This window comes from Colletotrichum aenigma (assembly GCF_013390185.1).
Source record: "Colletotrichum aenigma strain Cg56 chromosome Unknown KSG_Cg56_contig03, whole genome shotgun sequence".
NCBI classification, from domain to species: Eukaryota; Fungi; Ascomycota; class Sordariomycetes; order Glomerellales; family Glomerellaceae; genus Colletotrichum; species Colletotrichum aenigma.
The window spans coordinates 2,713,567-2,728,165 of NW_023500909.1; the positions used below are offsets into that span (position 1 = coordinate 2,713,567).

At 54.5% G+C, this 14,599-nt stretch overlaps 1 protein-coding gene across 1 annotated transcript; it reads right to left on the reverse strand.

Annotated features, from left to right (window-relative positions):
* Positions 1–1,962: 1,962 nt before the first annotated feature.
* On the reverse strand, positions 1,963–3,634 carry AZF1 (Asparagine-rich zinc finger protein AZF1; the record flags this gene model as incomplete). The annotated part of the gene is made up of 5 exons (XM_037319962.1): positions 1,963–2,400; positions 2,450–2,623; positions 2,673–2,726; positions 2,776–2,925; positions 2,975–3,634. 5 exons carry the CDS (start codon positions 3,632–3,634, stop codon positions 1,963–1,965), a joined length of 1,476 nt encoding a protein of 491 aa, XP_037181544.1.
* Between the last annotated feature and the right edge of the window lie 10,965 nt (positions 3,635–14,599).

The window sequence follows — 14,599 nt, forward strand, 5'->3', positions numbered from 1 at the left end:
ACAGTAGCATCGAGGACGGGTAGAAAAATGTCTCTCTTTAATCCCCTTCTCTTCAGGCACACCGAGACAGCCTACCGTTCTAATTTGCACACACACACACACACACCCGCGTCTAATCTCCTACTGCTACTACCCCAAAGATGCCCCCCGGAGGCGGGTAGGGGAAAAAGCAAACGAAAAGAAAATGGCCGGCCATGTATGTATGTACCTGACTAGGTATGTGGGGGTTCATCCAACATCCTGCAGCATCCAATACAAACAGGCTGGCCTTCCATTGCAGGACATGCAAAACGCAGCAACACACCTCCCCCTCCCACCAGCACCCCTCCCCTGCGTTTTCGTTTGTTTTTTTTCGTCTCCCGCGCAGGATGTGCAGAAAGGCACTCCCTTCTCCGCCAGGCTGGCTGGCCCCCCTCTGGTCGCACTCACAGTCCGATGTGCACTCCCCCCTCCCCTTCACCACCATCACCAACGCTTCCCACCCCAGCCAGCTTGGATCAGGGACCAGGACCAGTTAGAAGCGCGGCTATCCTCAGCCACACAGCAGCCAATGCCATCATCATGCAATCTCCGACCTATGCCAGCCAGCCTCTGGAGGAGATTTTCTCCTCTTGCCTGCGCAAAAAAACACCAAAGTGCGGGAGTGTTGTGTCGTGCAGCCGCAGACCGCTTCTTTGCCACAACGCATTCAGGGCCCTTTTCCCGATGTAGTCGTAGTTTTTCGGCTTTGGTTCGGTAAGGCTTAGTCTGTGATGTGAGAGCAAGCGAGCAAGAAAGGCACCTCCATTGACTCTCCAAGGGCCAAGGCTATACCGTCACCAACGTGAAGATGGCGGAGGGGGCCTCCGGATTGTCCCCAGCTACCCGGCGAACCGACATCACACAGGATTTGGGGCGAGACATACAGCTGGCCAGCGTAAAGACCTGCATTGCAGCCCAAGTATCGAATCCTCTTGTCCCGTTTGAGAAAGGTCTGTTCAAGCATCTTTTCAAATAGTAATCATGTATGTCTTTATGTGGTTGGTAGGTATCAATAATCCTTATTTCTCGTACGTACATGTCATGCGTCCGCCGCCGCAAGCAAGGGGTGCATGATCTCGGGATCCTTCCTATCGGTCCAATCGTTCGCACAACAAACGGGAAATGACTGGGGAAGAAATAAAACAACAAACAGAAAAATTCAACGCTTGAACCAACTCCTCGAGTCCCCCTCGTGTTGCCACGCTGTCCGATCCCCGTTTCCTGGCGTCCGCCCGCCATGCATCTTTCCGAAGGGTATCTCTGTAGAGTCTAGTAACTCTGATGCGAATGCCCTCCCAGTACACCGTTGACCGTCAAATCACACTCATCCCGATGATCGATCCCGTGGTTGTCTAATAACTCCCGTGATGCAATCCCCTCCATTTTCCTTTCTCAGTCGTGACCCGTAAAAATATGTCCACTCCGTATAAGAAACGTTTGTAAAAGAGAGAGAAAAAGGTATAGACAATGTTTTCAGTGGAAAGCTTGTCAGAAAGAAAAGAATGATGAACCGCTCAACAGCCACGTTCTGCACCTTCGTACACTCTCCGATGATGAAAATACAACCTTGACCGCAAAAGTAGATGATCGAAGGGGAAAAAAATAAGACGTGCGCCGCTCTCGAGGAGAGGGTAAAGAGGGAAAGGGTGAAGATATATGACGCCAAAGAAACAGACAGGAAACAAATATCCAAACAACCTCCCAACCCAAGAATTACCAATAATGAAAATCACGCGTCTTTTCCGAAGCGTGCCGTTGAGGAAATCTTCCCCGTCACCTAGATGCGCCTGTGGTCTTTTTTCTTTTCCGAATGTGGCAGGTTGTCTCGTTGCTTTTCTCATCTTTTGACTCCGTACCGTTCCCGTGGTATCTCCCTTGCTGAATCATTTCCGTTTATTCATTCGAAAGCCGGTTTGCCGTGTGACGCTCCCACCAATGCGGTCAGTACATCGCATGGGTAGATTGCGTGTACATACGGTCGCGGTAGGCGGGAGGAAGACCGTCGTACCTGGGGCTGCTGGCGCTCGAGGACTGGTCCATGTCGGTATCGTAAACGTCGTAGCCGTGCTGGTGGTGGTGCACATATTGCTCCGGAGGAGGAAGGCGCTTGGAGCTGTATGCTGCCAGGCTGGTAGGGCCGGGAACCCGCTTGACGGGATAAGATGAAGGGGCGGTTCGGGACTTGGAAACGCGGTTGGCGTTGCTGACCCTGCGGTCCTTGCCGCGACCCTTGATACCCTTGTTGCTGTTCTTGTAGAGGTTGGCGAAGTACCAGTACATCTCTCGGTCCTCGTCAGAGAGGCCATCGATATCAGAGAGGGAAACGATCCAGTCGGTCAGCTCCATGAGCGTCTTCTCGTGATACTTGTTTTGGTGGTTCTGTTCATTGATTAGAAGCTGTTCCTGACATCTCCAAAGGATTGCATACCTTGAGATTGCCTCTCTGTGTGAACATCTTGTTGCACTGGTCAAGCTTGCAGACGAAGGGTTTGGCATTGGTGTGGGTAGCCATGTGCGTCTGCAGGTTGCCGCGCTGAGCAAAGACCTTGCTGCACTGCTCGCAGCGGAAGGGCTTCTCGCCAGTGTGACGGCGCATGTGCGTCTTTAGGGAGTCAGCTAGTGTCGTTTGGTCGTACACGGGAAAGTCTCACCTTCAGGTTCCCGGGCTGCGAGAACGTGCGTCCGCATCGCGGCCAGTTGCATGCCTATGATGGATTAGAATGAATGAATAGCTAGAGAGAAATGAGCACCTACGTAAGGCTTTTCTCCGGTGTGGGCGCGCTTGTGGGTGTCGAGATGAGTGCTCTGGTAGAAACTCTTGCCACAGCCATCTACGTCGCAAATGTACTTCTTGGGCTTCGGTGCATCCGACGACTCTGTGGGAGTCTCGACCTGTGTCACAACCTGTCTAAGTCAGAAAGGGTTGAAATCGTTTGATCTTTCTGGGACGTACCTGAACGGTGGGTTGAGGTGCAGGCCGGGGACGAGGAGATCTGGGCTCAGGCTTGACAACCTTCTCGATCTCAGGCACGCCCTTCACGATGTCTTCCGAGTCATTTCTCTTCTGGATCGCCTTCATGAGGGTGTCAATGGCAGTGGTGAAGTTGACCGTTTCGGCACTGGTGGGTTTGTTGTACTTGATGTCTTTGGTGTTGAGGGGATGAGGTGTCTTCGGGTTGCTAAGTTTCGTCTCGCTCTTGGTTGAAGGGCTGCGGTGGCGGTCGTTCTGGGCCGAAGGGCTCTCCTGAGGGTAGGAGCTGGCGCGAGGAACCTCATGCTCAGGTGCCGCGACAGGCATCATCTGGCGCTCCTGCTGCGCGGGAAGTCGGAAAGGCATGTTCATGTTGGTAGGAGGGGAATCGTATTGGGCGTAGGCGAAGTGGTTCTGAGTCGGGCACGGGTGTCCCATGTTAGGCATAGAGGCGACGCTGTAATGGTTTCCGACCATGTACTGAGGAGCCATGATGGCGCCGTTCATGGGGGCAGTCGTTGCCGCCCTCGCATCGTAGGGCACAAAGTTCGAATTATCCATCATAGCGTATTCGCTGGCAGCATGATGCTGCTGCCAACGGCCCCAAGCCTGGGGTGCGGCTGGTGATTCCGTGAGGGCCATTTGGATGAAGCCAGGCGGTTATGGCGTGGTGATGTGGCACAGGATGTTTACTGATTTACTGGTTGAGATGGTGGTGGACGGTGTCAAGTTGAATAATTCCTGGTCTGGGTCAACAGAAGGATGAGGAGCAGACAAGGAGGGTGAGTCGGTGGGATATATCAAAAGGAAGGAGTGAGTAGGGTAGAAAGATGATGACTCGAGAGATCAAGGTTCGTGATCTCGTGGGCTGGAGAAAGAAAGGAGGATGTATGTAGTTATAGACCTGGGAAGGCAGAAGGACGTATACACGCTCCGGAGGGGATGGGTTGATGTGCTGCTAGGGTCAGATTGTATTCCGAAGCCAATCGACTGGATTGGGTTCCCGGAGATCTTAGCACTAAATATACATGCATCGAAAGCGAGACCAGCAGGACCCAAAGAGTGGGTTGCTTGAGAAAAAGAATAGTTGACGGCCAGAACAAGAACATGGAGGTTTGGTGGAAATCGACCCCCACTACAACTAGCAAGACGGAGGACATCCAGAAAGCCGGGGTAGGGGGGAGACTGCATGGGCGCTGGGCGGGTCAAGGCCCTGTCGAGGTACTCGTAGACGAGCTCAAGTCCTGGTTGTCCAGGGTGGGCGAAAGACGGGAGGGGAGGGGAGGGGTAGGTCATGGTCTTGGGGGTGGGAGTGGTGGGAGAGGCGTCACGTCCATGCCTGCGACTAGTGTAAGGCAAGAGGTAGTGTGGGATGCACTCATGTCTCTGAGAGAGAGGCTAATAGACTGACTGCTCAAGTCCATAGATGGTGGAGGCGGCGGCGAACGGCGACTGGCGTTCCCAGAGGAGCTGAGGACGAAAACCCAATCACCAATCCGCCGTCCCAGCTTAGGTAGAAGGACGGTTCTCGGACTGATCGAACTGAGGGGAAAGGCAGTCGATCTGACCACCTCGGGTTCTCAAGTAAAGGAATGAGACATTCTGTAAATATGGGCTGTACTGGAGAGAGCTGGCCACTTGGCTTAAGCTTGGATCAGGGGAACAGGGGACTGGTATACGTGTATGTACCTCGAACAGCGTCTACAGACGACGACAGTCGAGTTCTCGTGATTTCGATACCCGTCCGATCACTACGACGCGGGGGATGAGGATTGGCAGCCGGGTGGGTGGTGAGAGTTTGAAACAAGCATGTTCAGGATTTTTCAAATAAAGAGAGCCCTGTGCATCTCAGGTCGGTTCTGGAGTTTTGCTTGGTTGTCGTAGGCTCGAAGCCTCTTTGCTTATTCTTCTTCGAGGTGCACCATAGTGACATCCCACTTGGGTGAAGCCCAGATCTCGCCCAAATGGGGTACCATGATTGCTTTTAGTCGCAGGCTAGGATCGCCGGGAGCTCTGATGTTGCAGCCGGACGGCAAGGCGAGGCAGGGAAAGGTAGCAGAGGGACTTTCTAAAGGCGTCAAGACAATGTGAGAAGAGATAGAGAGAGATATCGATCCTGATAGACACGCAATACCAAGAGGCTTTGGACGATGGAGAAATGCGCGCCACGCACCAGCCAGGGCTACCTGGCATTGAGATGGTCATCTGGATGGTGCCCAGGATGATGAAGAGTGATGGTGACTTGGTGGTTTCCCGTACCTGACAGGACGCGAGAGCATCGTACAGCCAGTGAATCGAGCTGGGGCGGAGATAAGATGGTTGACAAGGCGTGTCTTCGTACGTAGGGCGGAGGTTAGGTCACAGGTGAGGTCGATCGGTGATGGCGATGACGGTGTTGATGCCCATGGCAATCCAGCAGAAGGCTGTGTTGGTCAGCCAGCAGGATGAGCTGCAAAGATGCTGGTCGGATAGCAAGCAGGAGTCTCCATGAGGTAAGGTTCGCAGAGGAAGACAGGGCAGCGCCGAGGTGAGGACTCGGCAGCAGTCTAACAACCTAACGCAACAGTTGGCCAAAGGCCAAGTTGAAGGCGTGAACATGGGTTTCCAGAGTGTCTCTTGTGTGCGCAGTAAAAATGTCTAGCAAAGTCAGACATGGACGACGGAGAAGCAGAGGACCAGGATATCACGGCAAGGGGTTCCCTGACCGCTGGGTTCTTAATTTTTGGTGCAGGCGGGCGAGACTGACGGCAGGGAGGGACTGGGAATCCCATTGGCACCCAAGAGAAGAAGGGGAGGGGTGTGGCAGGTAAAATGTCGATGGAGTTGAAGGTGATGGTGATGGGGTGGGAAGTGGTCGAGTGCGAGGTGCAAGGTGCAAGGCACCGCAGGCGCAGACAGACGCAGACGCAGACGCAGCGGTACGTACCTGTTTGCCCAGAGGTGCACCCAGATGCAGTGGATACCCGCCTGCAGCTGCTGTGAGTGGGGAATGGGAAGATTTCTGGGTACGTACTCCACCTGGTAGACGAGGTCGAATCTAGATACGTACCGTCCTCAGGCACTGCGCAAGGAAGGGAAGGCACGCGAGTGTCGTTGCACGCCCCTGAGGTGCCGGTGCCGGGTCGAGTTCTGCCCCAAGCTCCCGCCCAGCTCCAGCTCCAGGTCCTACGGTCCCCTACGGACGGACCTACCCACGGTACTTCCCATCTCATCCAGTTCTCATTGCACTTGCCTGGCGAACGTCTATCCTCACACCTTCATACCGACCTACCTTCCTACCTGTGCAATATGCAGCAATGGCTATGTCGAAAGCCACACCCGGGAATCCTCTCGCAACCTTGACCACCAGTTCTCAATTCCAGGCGTTGCCAGCAGCAGAAGCAATACCAGCAGCAGCCGGCAGCAGCCAGACACATCCCGTCGTCTCTTTCTGCGTTGCTGCAGTGCCAGTTCCTCGGGCTGGTCCCCTAGGTCCCTTGGGCAATCTTCCGTTTGCTCGTTGGCCCGTTCAAGGATGAAGTCGGAACCTCAAACCGTCAGCACTTATTTTCGTCCTAAAGAAATTGCACCACCCGCAGAATACACAAGCCGCACTTCCCAATCTGGCGTCTGCCGCTGTTTGCCTGCCAAACGACAAACACACTTCTTGCGTGTTTGTCACCATTTGGCATTGGGCCCTCCTGGCGATGTCAACCAGGTGCAAGGTGCAAGGAGCTACGCTCGCTGGGTGATCGTCCCCATAGGCTCGACTGAGGTGGCCATTAAGGCTCACCAGCCCTGCCGTCCGCCACTGCCTCGCCGCCTCGAAACCGAAAGCCTCAGTTCGGGACCGAGTTAAGGCACCATCTTGACTGACGATCGGTACCTTCGTCCACCTCAAGTCGCCTTCAACGGAAGCCCTCGACCGGCCAGGTCAGGGGTATACGCTGCCTCCTCCTGTTAAGCGCCTCGTATCACGCCCGCCTCCCGCCTCCCGCCTCATTTCCCAACTCCCGTCACCACCACGAGGCTGCGTGGCGTATTCCCCACTGCCCGTCAACCATGCCCGTCAAACCCGTCTGTCACTGTCACCTCACCCTCGCACCCACCCCGGCGCCATTGGTGTTTGACAGCTCGCAACAATGCCCTTTTTGCTTGTCCGTTTTGGAGTCTCGACCTCTGCCTCCTCAACAGAACTGTCACTATACCACCCTCCTACTTGGCATCACTGCAGAGCCGACCACCTACCCGGGGTCCCTTCCTGTCGTCCGTCCGTAAGCCCCGGCAACAGCTCGGCAGAGAAGGGCACTGAGAGCGAACGATTACATGCCCATTTCTACGCCTTTCAACAACCTCAACGGACCCGTGCGGTTCTAGGAATATATCGCAGCCAGAGTTGGGGACCTCATATGGCATTCCGTCTCTTGGATGTCCGGCTGCACCTACGTTTACCACCGCCAGTTAGCACTGCAAAATCTCTTTTTCCTCGCCGGACGGACCAATGGATCGCTTACGGTTACGGTGTTGGCCGTCCAAGGCTGGATTCACCTTGCGCTACACGGGATTCACGGCGGGTGGGAACGGCGGCCGGAGTCGACTGATGGCACCTTGGAAAAGTCCTTCTGCATCAAAACCTCCGACCTGCTGCAAAAGCAGGGGGAAAGAAGGCAGAGTGCAGCCTGCAGCGCAACCGCAACTCACATCGTAATCGGAATCCAGGGGTGTGCCGTCTCCGGTGGTCCCCGGTGGCCCCTCTCCTCCACCTGGCCTTGCGATCTGTCTGGGCCTCTGTTCGACCATGGATCTCAGATTGGCTCTGTTGTTTAGCTCCATAACAAGCGCAGCTTCGGTTGCCCGACGCTGCCCTTTACGTTGCAAAGAGGGAACAACAGTCTCCTACAAACTGCAAATACACGCGGTCTGATCCGGCCCATAGCTGCACGACGATGACAATGCAATCTGACGCCGCGCATCGGGTTTATCGTCCAAACTTTTCTCGACATTGGGTCAATGAATCCCATGGGACGTCGTCCCACCGTCATCAATGTGGGCAACTGCAGGCGAAATCAACGTCCCAATCGTCCTCTTTTCATATGCTTTTCGCCTCGGCGATATTCCGAGGCGCACTTCGCCAATGTTTCAAACCGTGACAGTGTATGATTGTCAGCCTTCATTCGCGGTTCGTTTTGGCATACGTATTGTGCGTGGTCATTATTCGGACACTATGGCCGGAATGGATTAATGTGCACGCAAGGGGTCTCGTTTACATGGCAGAGACCCATCGCCGGATGGCCAGCCTACTGCCGCGCCATTGCGTGTTCCACCCTTCGGCCTTACTGCTATTGAGCTGCAGACAAATCAAGCTCGCTTACTGGTCTCCTGTGTCTGCAACTATCCGCGATGATCATTTCCTTTTATTAGGGCTCTGATCTGCGACAAGTCAAGCAAGTACAGCTCCAAGTTCTCTGATTGTTGGCAACGTAACCATATCGTCAACTAGGTAGGACTTTCTCAGCTCACAGCACCACACCAGTACTCGAGAACAGCTCGTTACAGGCAATACATAACGACTTGACCAGATATGACGGGTTATGCAGCCTATGCAGATTTATTCAGGGTGGGATCGGCGATACTAATCACACTGGTTCGCGGCTACCCCTCAGGAATGATTCCACACCCGTTGGCGGTACCACAGCAAAAGCAAGCAACGCAAAGACATGGCATTCGCGAGCAACACCACTTTGCCATGCTTAAACCGTTATGGACTTGTGGAAGTTTAAACTTTTTGAGTTACGGAGCCGCATACCTCTTCTCGCCGACTCGAAGCTGCGCACTCTCATTCAACGTCGAGTTCGAGCATGCTTACCGACCGCTTTGCTTCCCATTATGTTGCCCACAACTGTTCCGAAGCTATGGGTCGTTGTCCCTAACAGGACACCCGCTACTATTCGGCATTTCCATATCGGGAGGTATCGATCACGAGCAACGCTAATGGACTGGACCATCTGGTTTCCATCACTGGCCTGCATAGTCAGCGAGCGCTCCGTCGCAGAAATGCTCTGCTGTAAATGCCCGTGTATCATCACTCGCATGCATTTTGGTCACATATCACATTGGTCACAGTCCAATCGACCTTGGGAAGACTTCCGCGGTCTTGGCGGTCATATTTTTGCTGCACTACAACCGCTGTTCCCAGTCTTCAATCTCAAACACTCCATCTTCCTGGAAACTACCCTCGTACGCCATATTATAATCAGTCGCCGCACGAATTGATACTCGGATTGGCCCACCAGGGTTGCTGCGTCTTACGAAACGCATACGAATGGAACGCTCTAGACGGTGTTGTCAGTCCAGGCGTCAGTCTTCTTTGGGTGCGGGAAAACCATTGAACGGCCGGAACGGGTTCAGCCACGGCCAATGCGACTCCTAGTTGGTGGCTGAAAAAGCGGCAGAATCAGCTTACATGATTGGAGCGCGCGATTCCAAATGACTCCTACTGGTGTTTGCAGGCTCCTTAATCGCTTGTTCGGCCTATGACGAGCAGCGACGTCGCCTCTGCCGCATCCAGCCGGGAACCCGGCAACCTGGGCTGGAGAAGGTGACAGACCAAGAGCAGGGAGATCCAGTCCCTAAGGCATGTCGAGTTGGAAATTTACGAAGGATACGTTTGGCACATAATGCTGGCAACCTACGCTCATCCGTAACAATCCGCCAGTCGGCAACGTTTCGACATGCTCAGCATCATGGTACCACGGACCTCACGCCTTGTTGATGAGGAATTAGTTCTCCACTAACTCCAGGGACCCACGGATTACTGAACAACACTGCAGGACGCTATGGATTGAATGGCTCGTCTGTCATCTACGCCAACCTGAAGAAAGTGACAGACTACATAGTACGGAGGCCAGCGAATTTTGATCGGGTCCCCCGGAAAAAGCCAACCCCGGCCAGTCTGCCAGGAGTTGGGCTTCAAGTCGATCAGGCTTTTTTTTCAAGGAGATGGATTAGATGACAGCCATCCCTTCTGTTTGGGGTCAAAGCAGCAGGCTGGGGCTACGTTCCATCAAACCAGCGGCCTTTGATGACAGACTGGAGGCTGCCTCACGCCTCGACCCCAAATCCAGTGTGCTCGTGGCTACATTCCAACTCAGTGGCTGCGAGACCCCGGACGAGCTCATCGCGATCCATGCTGTCGGGAAAGGGGCGCTGGTCAATCTGGGCCACGGCAGGCGCGTCAACAGCGCAAGCTAACAAGCATCACGACGAGCTGAAGTGGCCCAGACAGCACGCCAGCCAGAACTGGTTTAGCCAGGCTGCAGGCGTGCACTCCCGTGATCCGTGCACACGTCCCAGAACTGCGGTTGAAGGGCGATCCCCCGGGTTGAATTTATTTATGCTATTGGGTGCCGCTCCATGTCAAACGGAATCAGGCACCGTCTCCGAGAGGGAGGAAAGCAGTGTGGCAGCCAGCAAGGGACCGGAGGTGACAACTTGGAACCAACCCGCGGGCGAGATCAGGATGACGGACTTTGAACAGATTTCATTCGCATACTCCAAGACTGCCGTCACCACCACCACTACCAAGCTCACCCTCGCCAAGGCAGGTTGTTCCAGCTTCCCGATTGTTACTGGGCAATGAGCCACGGGAGGCGGGAATCCGTTGACACTAAAGGCGGGAGCGTCATCCCGCACTAAGCGGTTGTATACCACCACCGGCCCGGTCGGAGTACACGGACGAACAGCACTGAGGCGTCATTTCGCTCCAACTAGCGGACGGCACATCTAACTGAAGAGCTAAATTGACGACAAGGAATTGGAGACCAGCCATTTTTGCAAGCCAAGCTGGTGCTCAGAGTGGCCGAGACAGCCTTCCGCCAATGACAAGGCAAATTTAATTCTGCAGTCGGGTGTAGGATGTTTCAATGTCTGCTTTAGTCTTTCTTCGCTTCTGCTGCCTAGCCGGAAACTCAAGCAGGTGTTTTACCCCTGAGGAGGAGATGATATTGATGTCAATGAGACGTCGTCATCTCTCATTCACTTAATGGTGACCATCAAAAACCAGGGCACGATGCACAATCGGCAAATGACGGCTACCACCATCAATGATTTTGCCAGGGCACACCAATCACCAACAGCTCTTGCGAATAGCTCATATCCACAAACATGAACCCCTTTTCTCTGAACCCACCTCACTTGTGTCCTATGAGCGCGGTGCGATTACGGGCTTGGTGCGGCACAGGCTCTCAAACCAAGGACGCCGGATGGTGGCTCAGTTTAGCGGTATTGCTACCTGGATTCCAACGGGACCGCAGAGAAATTAAACTTCAACCAAGAGTTTAAACTTCTCGTTCGCATCGCTGCCAATCTAAGAATGCCATCGGCAGAAATGCATCGTGGCCCTAACAACGAGCCGTCCCGAAACGAGTGGCGACAGCCTCAGCGACGACACACGTCTAACGAGGAACCAAGGCCGACGCCGAAGCCAAACGTGGAAGCCCTGTGCCTGGCCAGTTCTGCCAAATGGAATGATTCCATGCATCCGAAAAGCTTATCAAACCGGCTTCCATGCGCTGTCAATGTCTGCAATCAGTCCTGTCATCTCCCAGCCGAAGAAAATCTTTTTTTTAGGCTGTCACACATACTGCTGCTGCAGCAAGTACAGGACAGGGGCAGTCTCGCAAGCGTGACGGAGGAGCCTACGGGCGTAACTTTTGTAACCGCTCGACTTCAAGCTCGTACTCGCGGCCATGACCACAATTGTCCATCTTCTCCAGAATTATTTCATCATTCCAAGGCACATGGATGATGGATCCTCATCCACTCCACTGGGCCTGGATTCATTCCAATGGCCTTTATCGCGGGGCCCTTTCGGGCCAGCAGCGCTTCCATGTTCTGTCTGACGGGTAAATCTGGGGCCACTGAACAATGGTCATTTCAGAAATCAGCCCAGGTAAAACAACCGGAAGCTGGAACTTTCCCATCTGGAACGAAACGGCGCACCTGATCCGTACGTATCCTTTGTTCAGCCTTACAACGATCGAGTCGCGACCGTCAGACCCCGACATCTACTGTCCAACCGACGACCGACAGGCAACCTTCCAGCAGCACAGTGACGACGGTCACATGGGACCCTGCCACGGTCTGTGATACCCAAATACGTCACGTTGTTGGATTGCGATGGGAATGCTCGAAATGGGGCATTTTCCCCCGGTTGCCGCGCGGCAACTTGGTTCCACGAACACGACAAAGCTGAAGAGGCCCCGATCCAACTCTTCGCCCGCTTTCCGATCGCTCACGGCCACCGCCCATTCTCTCATCGGCAATCGCGCTGGCCCCTTTGTGCGCTTCGAAGATCACTGTGGATGCCTCTGCGTCTCTGTGGAATCATTGCAAATTTTCAACCTTTGCCATCACATCTCAACTTTTTGGAGCATTATGTATTTCCCAAGTTGACTACCTAACTTGGTTGGGGGAAGCGCGGTCACGTCGCAAGGGTGACAGAATGGGCTTGTTAGGCACCGGGGAAGCAGGGTGCTCGACCCGCTAACCAGGACATGGCCCCTTCGGCTTTCGCAGGCAACGTGGTTGTCCTCACTGCAAGAGAGTCAGCGTGACCTGGTAAGTTCAGTAACCAGCCAAGAGGCGCTGGCCTAGACCAAGCCTCCCCTTCTTCATTTGACACTTGCAAGGCTCCTCACTGGCGACATCCTCCTTATTTTCGCAAGCACAACTCGGCCTGGTCCGTCGTCACTTATCACTTGCCGGCCTGAGCTTCAGGCGATTGGTATTGAACCCACCCAGAAACACTCTCCAGCAATGAACTTCTCCGAGCCCATGCGATTGCTGGCGAGCAGATCTGATAATGAGGAGACTGGAGTTGTCGAACGATCGAGATGGGCAAACCACCTCAACAAGCCATTTCCCATGGCGCCTGCATCTTATGACATCCGTCTATTTCAGGCTGCTTGGAACATGGCAATACCGGCACTGCCTCCCGGGCAGACCTTCTCGGCCGTTGGGACAGCCGGCAACCTCCGTTTGTTGACGCCCAGCATTAGATTAGCTGACATTTTGCAAGAACGTCCCCAGCAAATGTTCCGATGAATGACAGCTGGGCTAGCAAGCTGGAGAAGACGCGCCTACTGATTGAGGTAAAGAGGCAGCGCGCTGGGCATCGACTGGGACTTGCTCAGGGTCCAGGGGCTTGAGACGGGCCTCTGTGGGCACTGGGCTGACCTGATCTGGGTGCATCCGCACGTACCGAGACTCGCCCATTCCTTAGCCACGACTGCAAGGGGCGCATTAGGGCTTGACTTGGCCACTCAGTCATTCGCAGACGATGCCATCCTTTCTTCTTTGAACCTCTCCGCAGATCGATGGTAGCAGTCCCGGTGGACAGGGAGGGGCTGAGGCAGATCACGGGAGTCTCGACTCAAGTGCCTTGACTTGAGGTCTAAGCCATAAAGGATACGCCAGAGGCTTGCTCTCGTTAAAACACCCAGTCCTGTGGCGGCTTTCTTCGCCAATTTGTGGTCAGATGCTTCGAGGTTGCGAGTCCCAGGGGAGCGGCAACCCACACCAGCTCTTTTCTTCTCTACTTGGTGAGATCGTGGCACCGAGGATCTGAATTGAGGCTTCGAACCGGCCGGGCTGCCAGATGCGCCCAATGGGAACAGGACTGGACCTTGTCGGACCTTTCACATTACTAGATCTGATCGACGTCTTAATCGGCTTATGGTATTGCGCTTGATGTCGCCGCGAAAGCCGCGCAACCTGTGTCCGGGCGACATTTGCTTCAGTCGCATGTCGGGCATTATCACCGCCCACAGGCGTCGTCGCCGTCTTGCGGCCGGCCATCCGCGAGTGGACAAAGCGCCCGACTCATGTTCATTTTCACGAAGCCGTGGATGAGAAGTGATGTGTAGTTTTGTTGAGAGAGGGCGTGAGACACGGAGGTGAGGGTATCCCTGATAGAGTATCGAGCGGTGTCTGAGCATCCACCAAGGCATCTGATATATGAGATCTTTCTGTTCTCTCTGTTCCCCATCTGCGACTGGCTTGCTGAAAGGTAAGCGCAAAGTCAGTGGGAGGTCCGGAGGTCTCGTCCGATGTGTTAGCCGCTGTCGATTGCTCGATAACGAAGGGATGACCTTGTATCGAGTGGTCCCCCGGATCAAATTGACGACATGGACGGGCCTTGGACGACATCTGCGGTGGTTAAGTCCTTGGGGAGGTGGACCAGCCTCGCCCAGTCGCGCAGATGGGAATGTTTCATTCCCAAGCACGTCGATGGGATATCTCAACCCGCCTCTTCTCGCACGTCGCACCCCACCCGGCAGGCAGTGTGATCTACGCACTTTTCCTAACCGAGACCAAGCTGGATCGCTGGGCCAGCTGCGCAGCATGGGTTGAACGCTGCAAGTACCAGGGCCAATTCCGAAATCCCAGGCAGAGCGTCCAGGCACCCCGGTCATCTCTGGACGTCCCAAAGGCCAGTGAGAGCGCCCGTCCCACCTCAGATCTCGACTCTGATGCTCCAGCTCACAAGGATGGCGCCTGTGGCATGCTGCAGTGGAGCCGGGCCGGGTCCTTTATGACTTTGGTCTTTGTTTTTTATTTCTTTCCTCG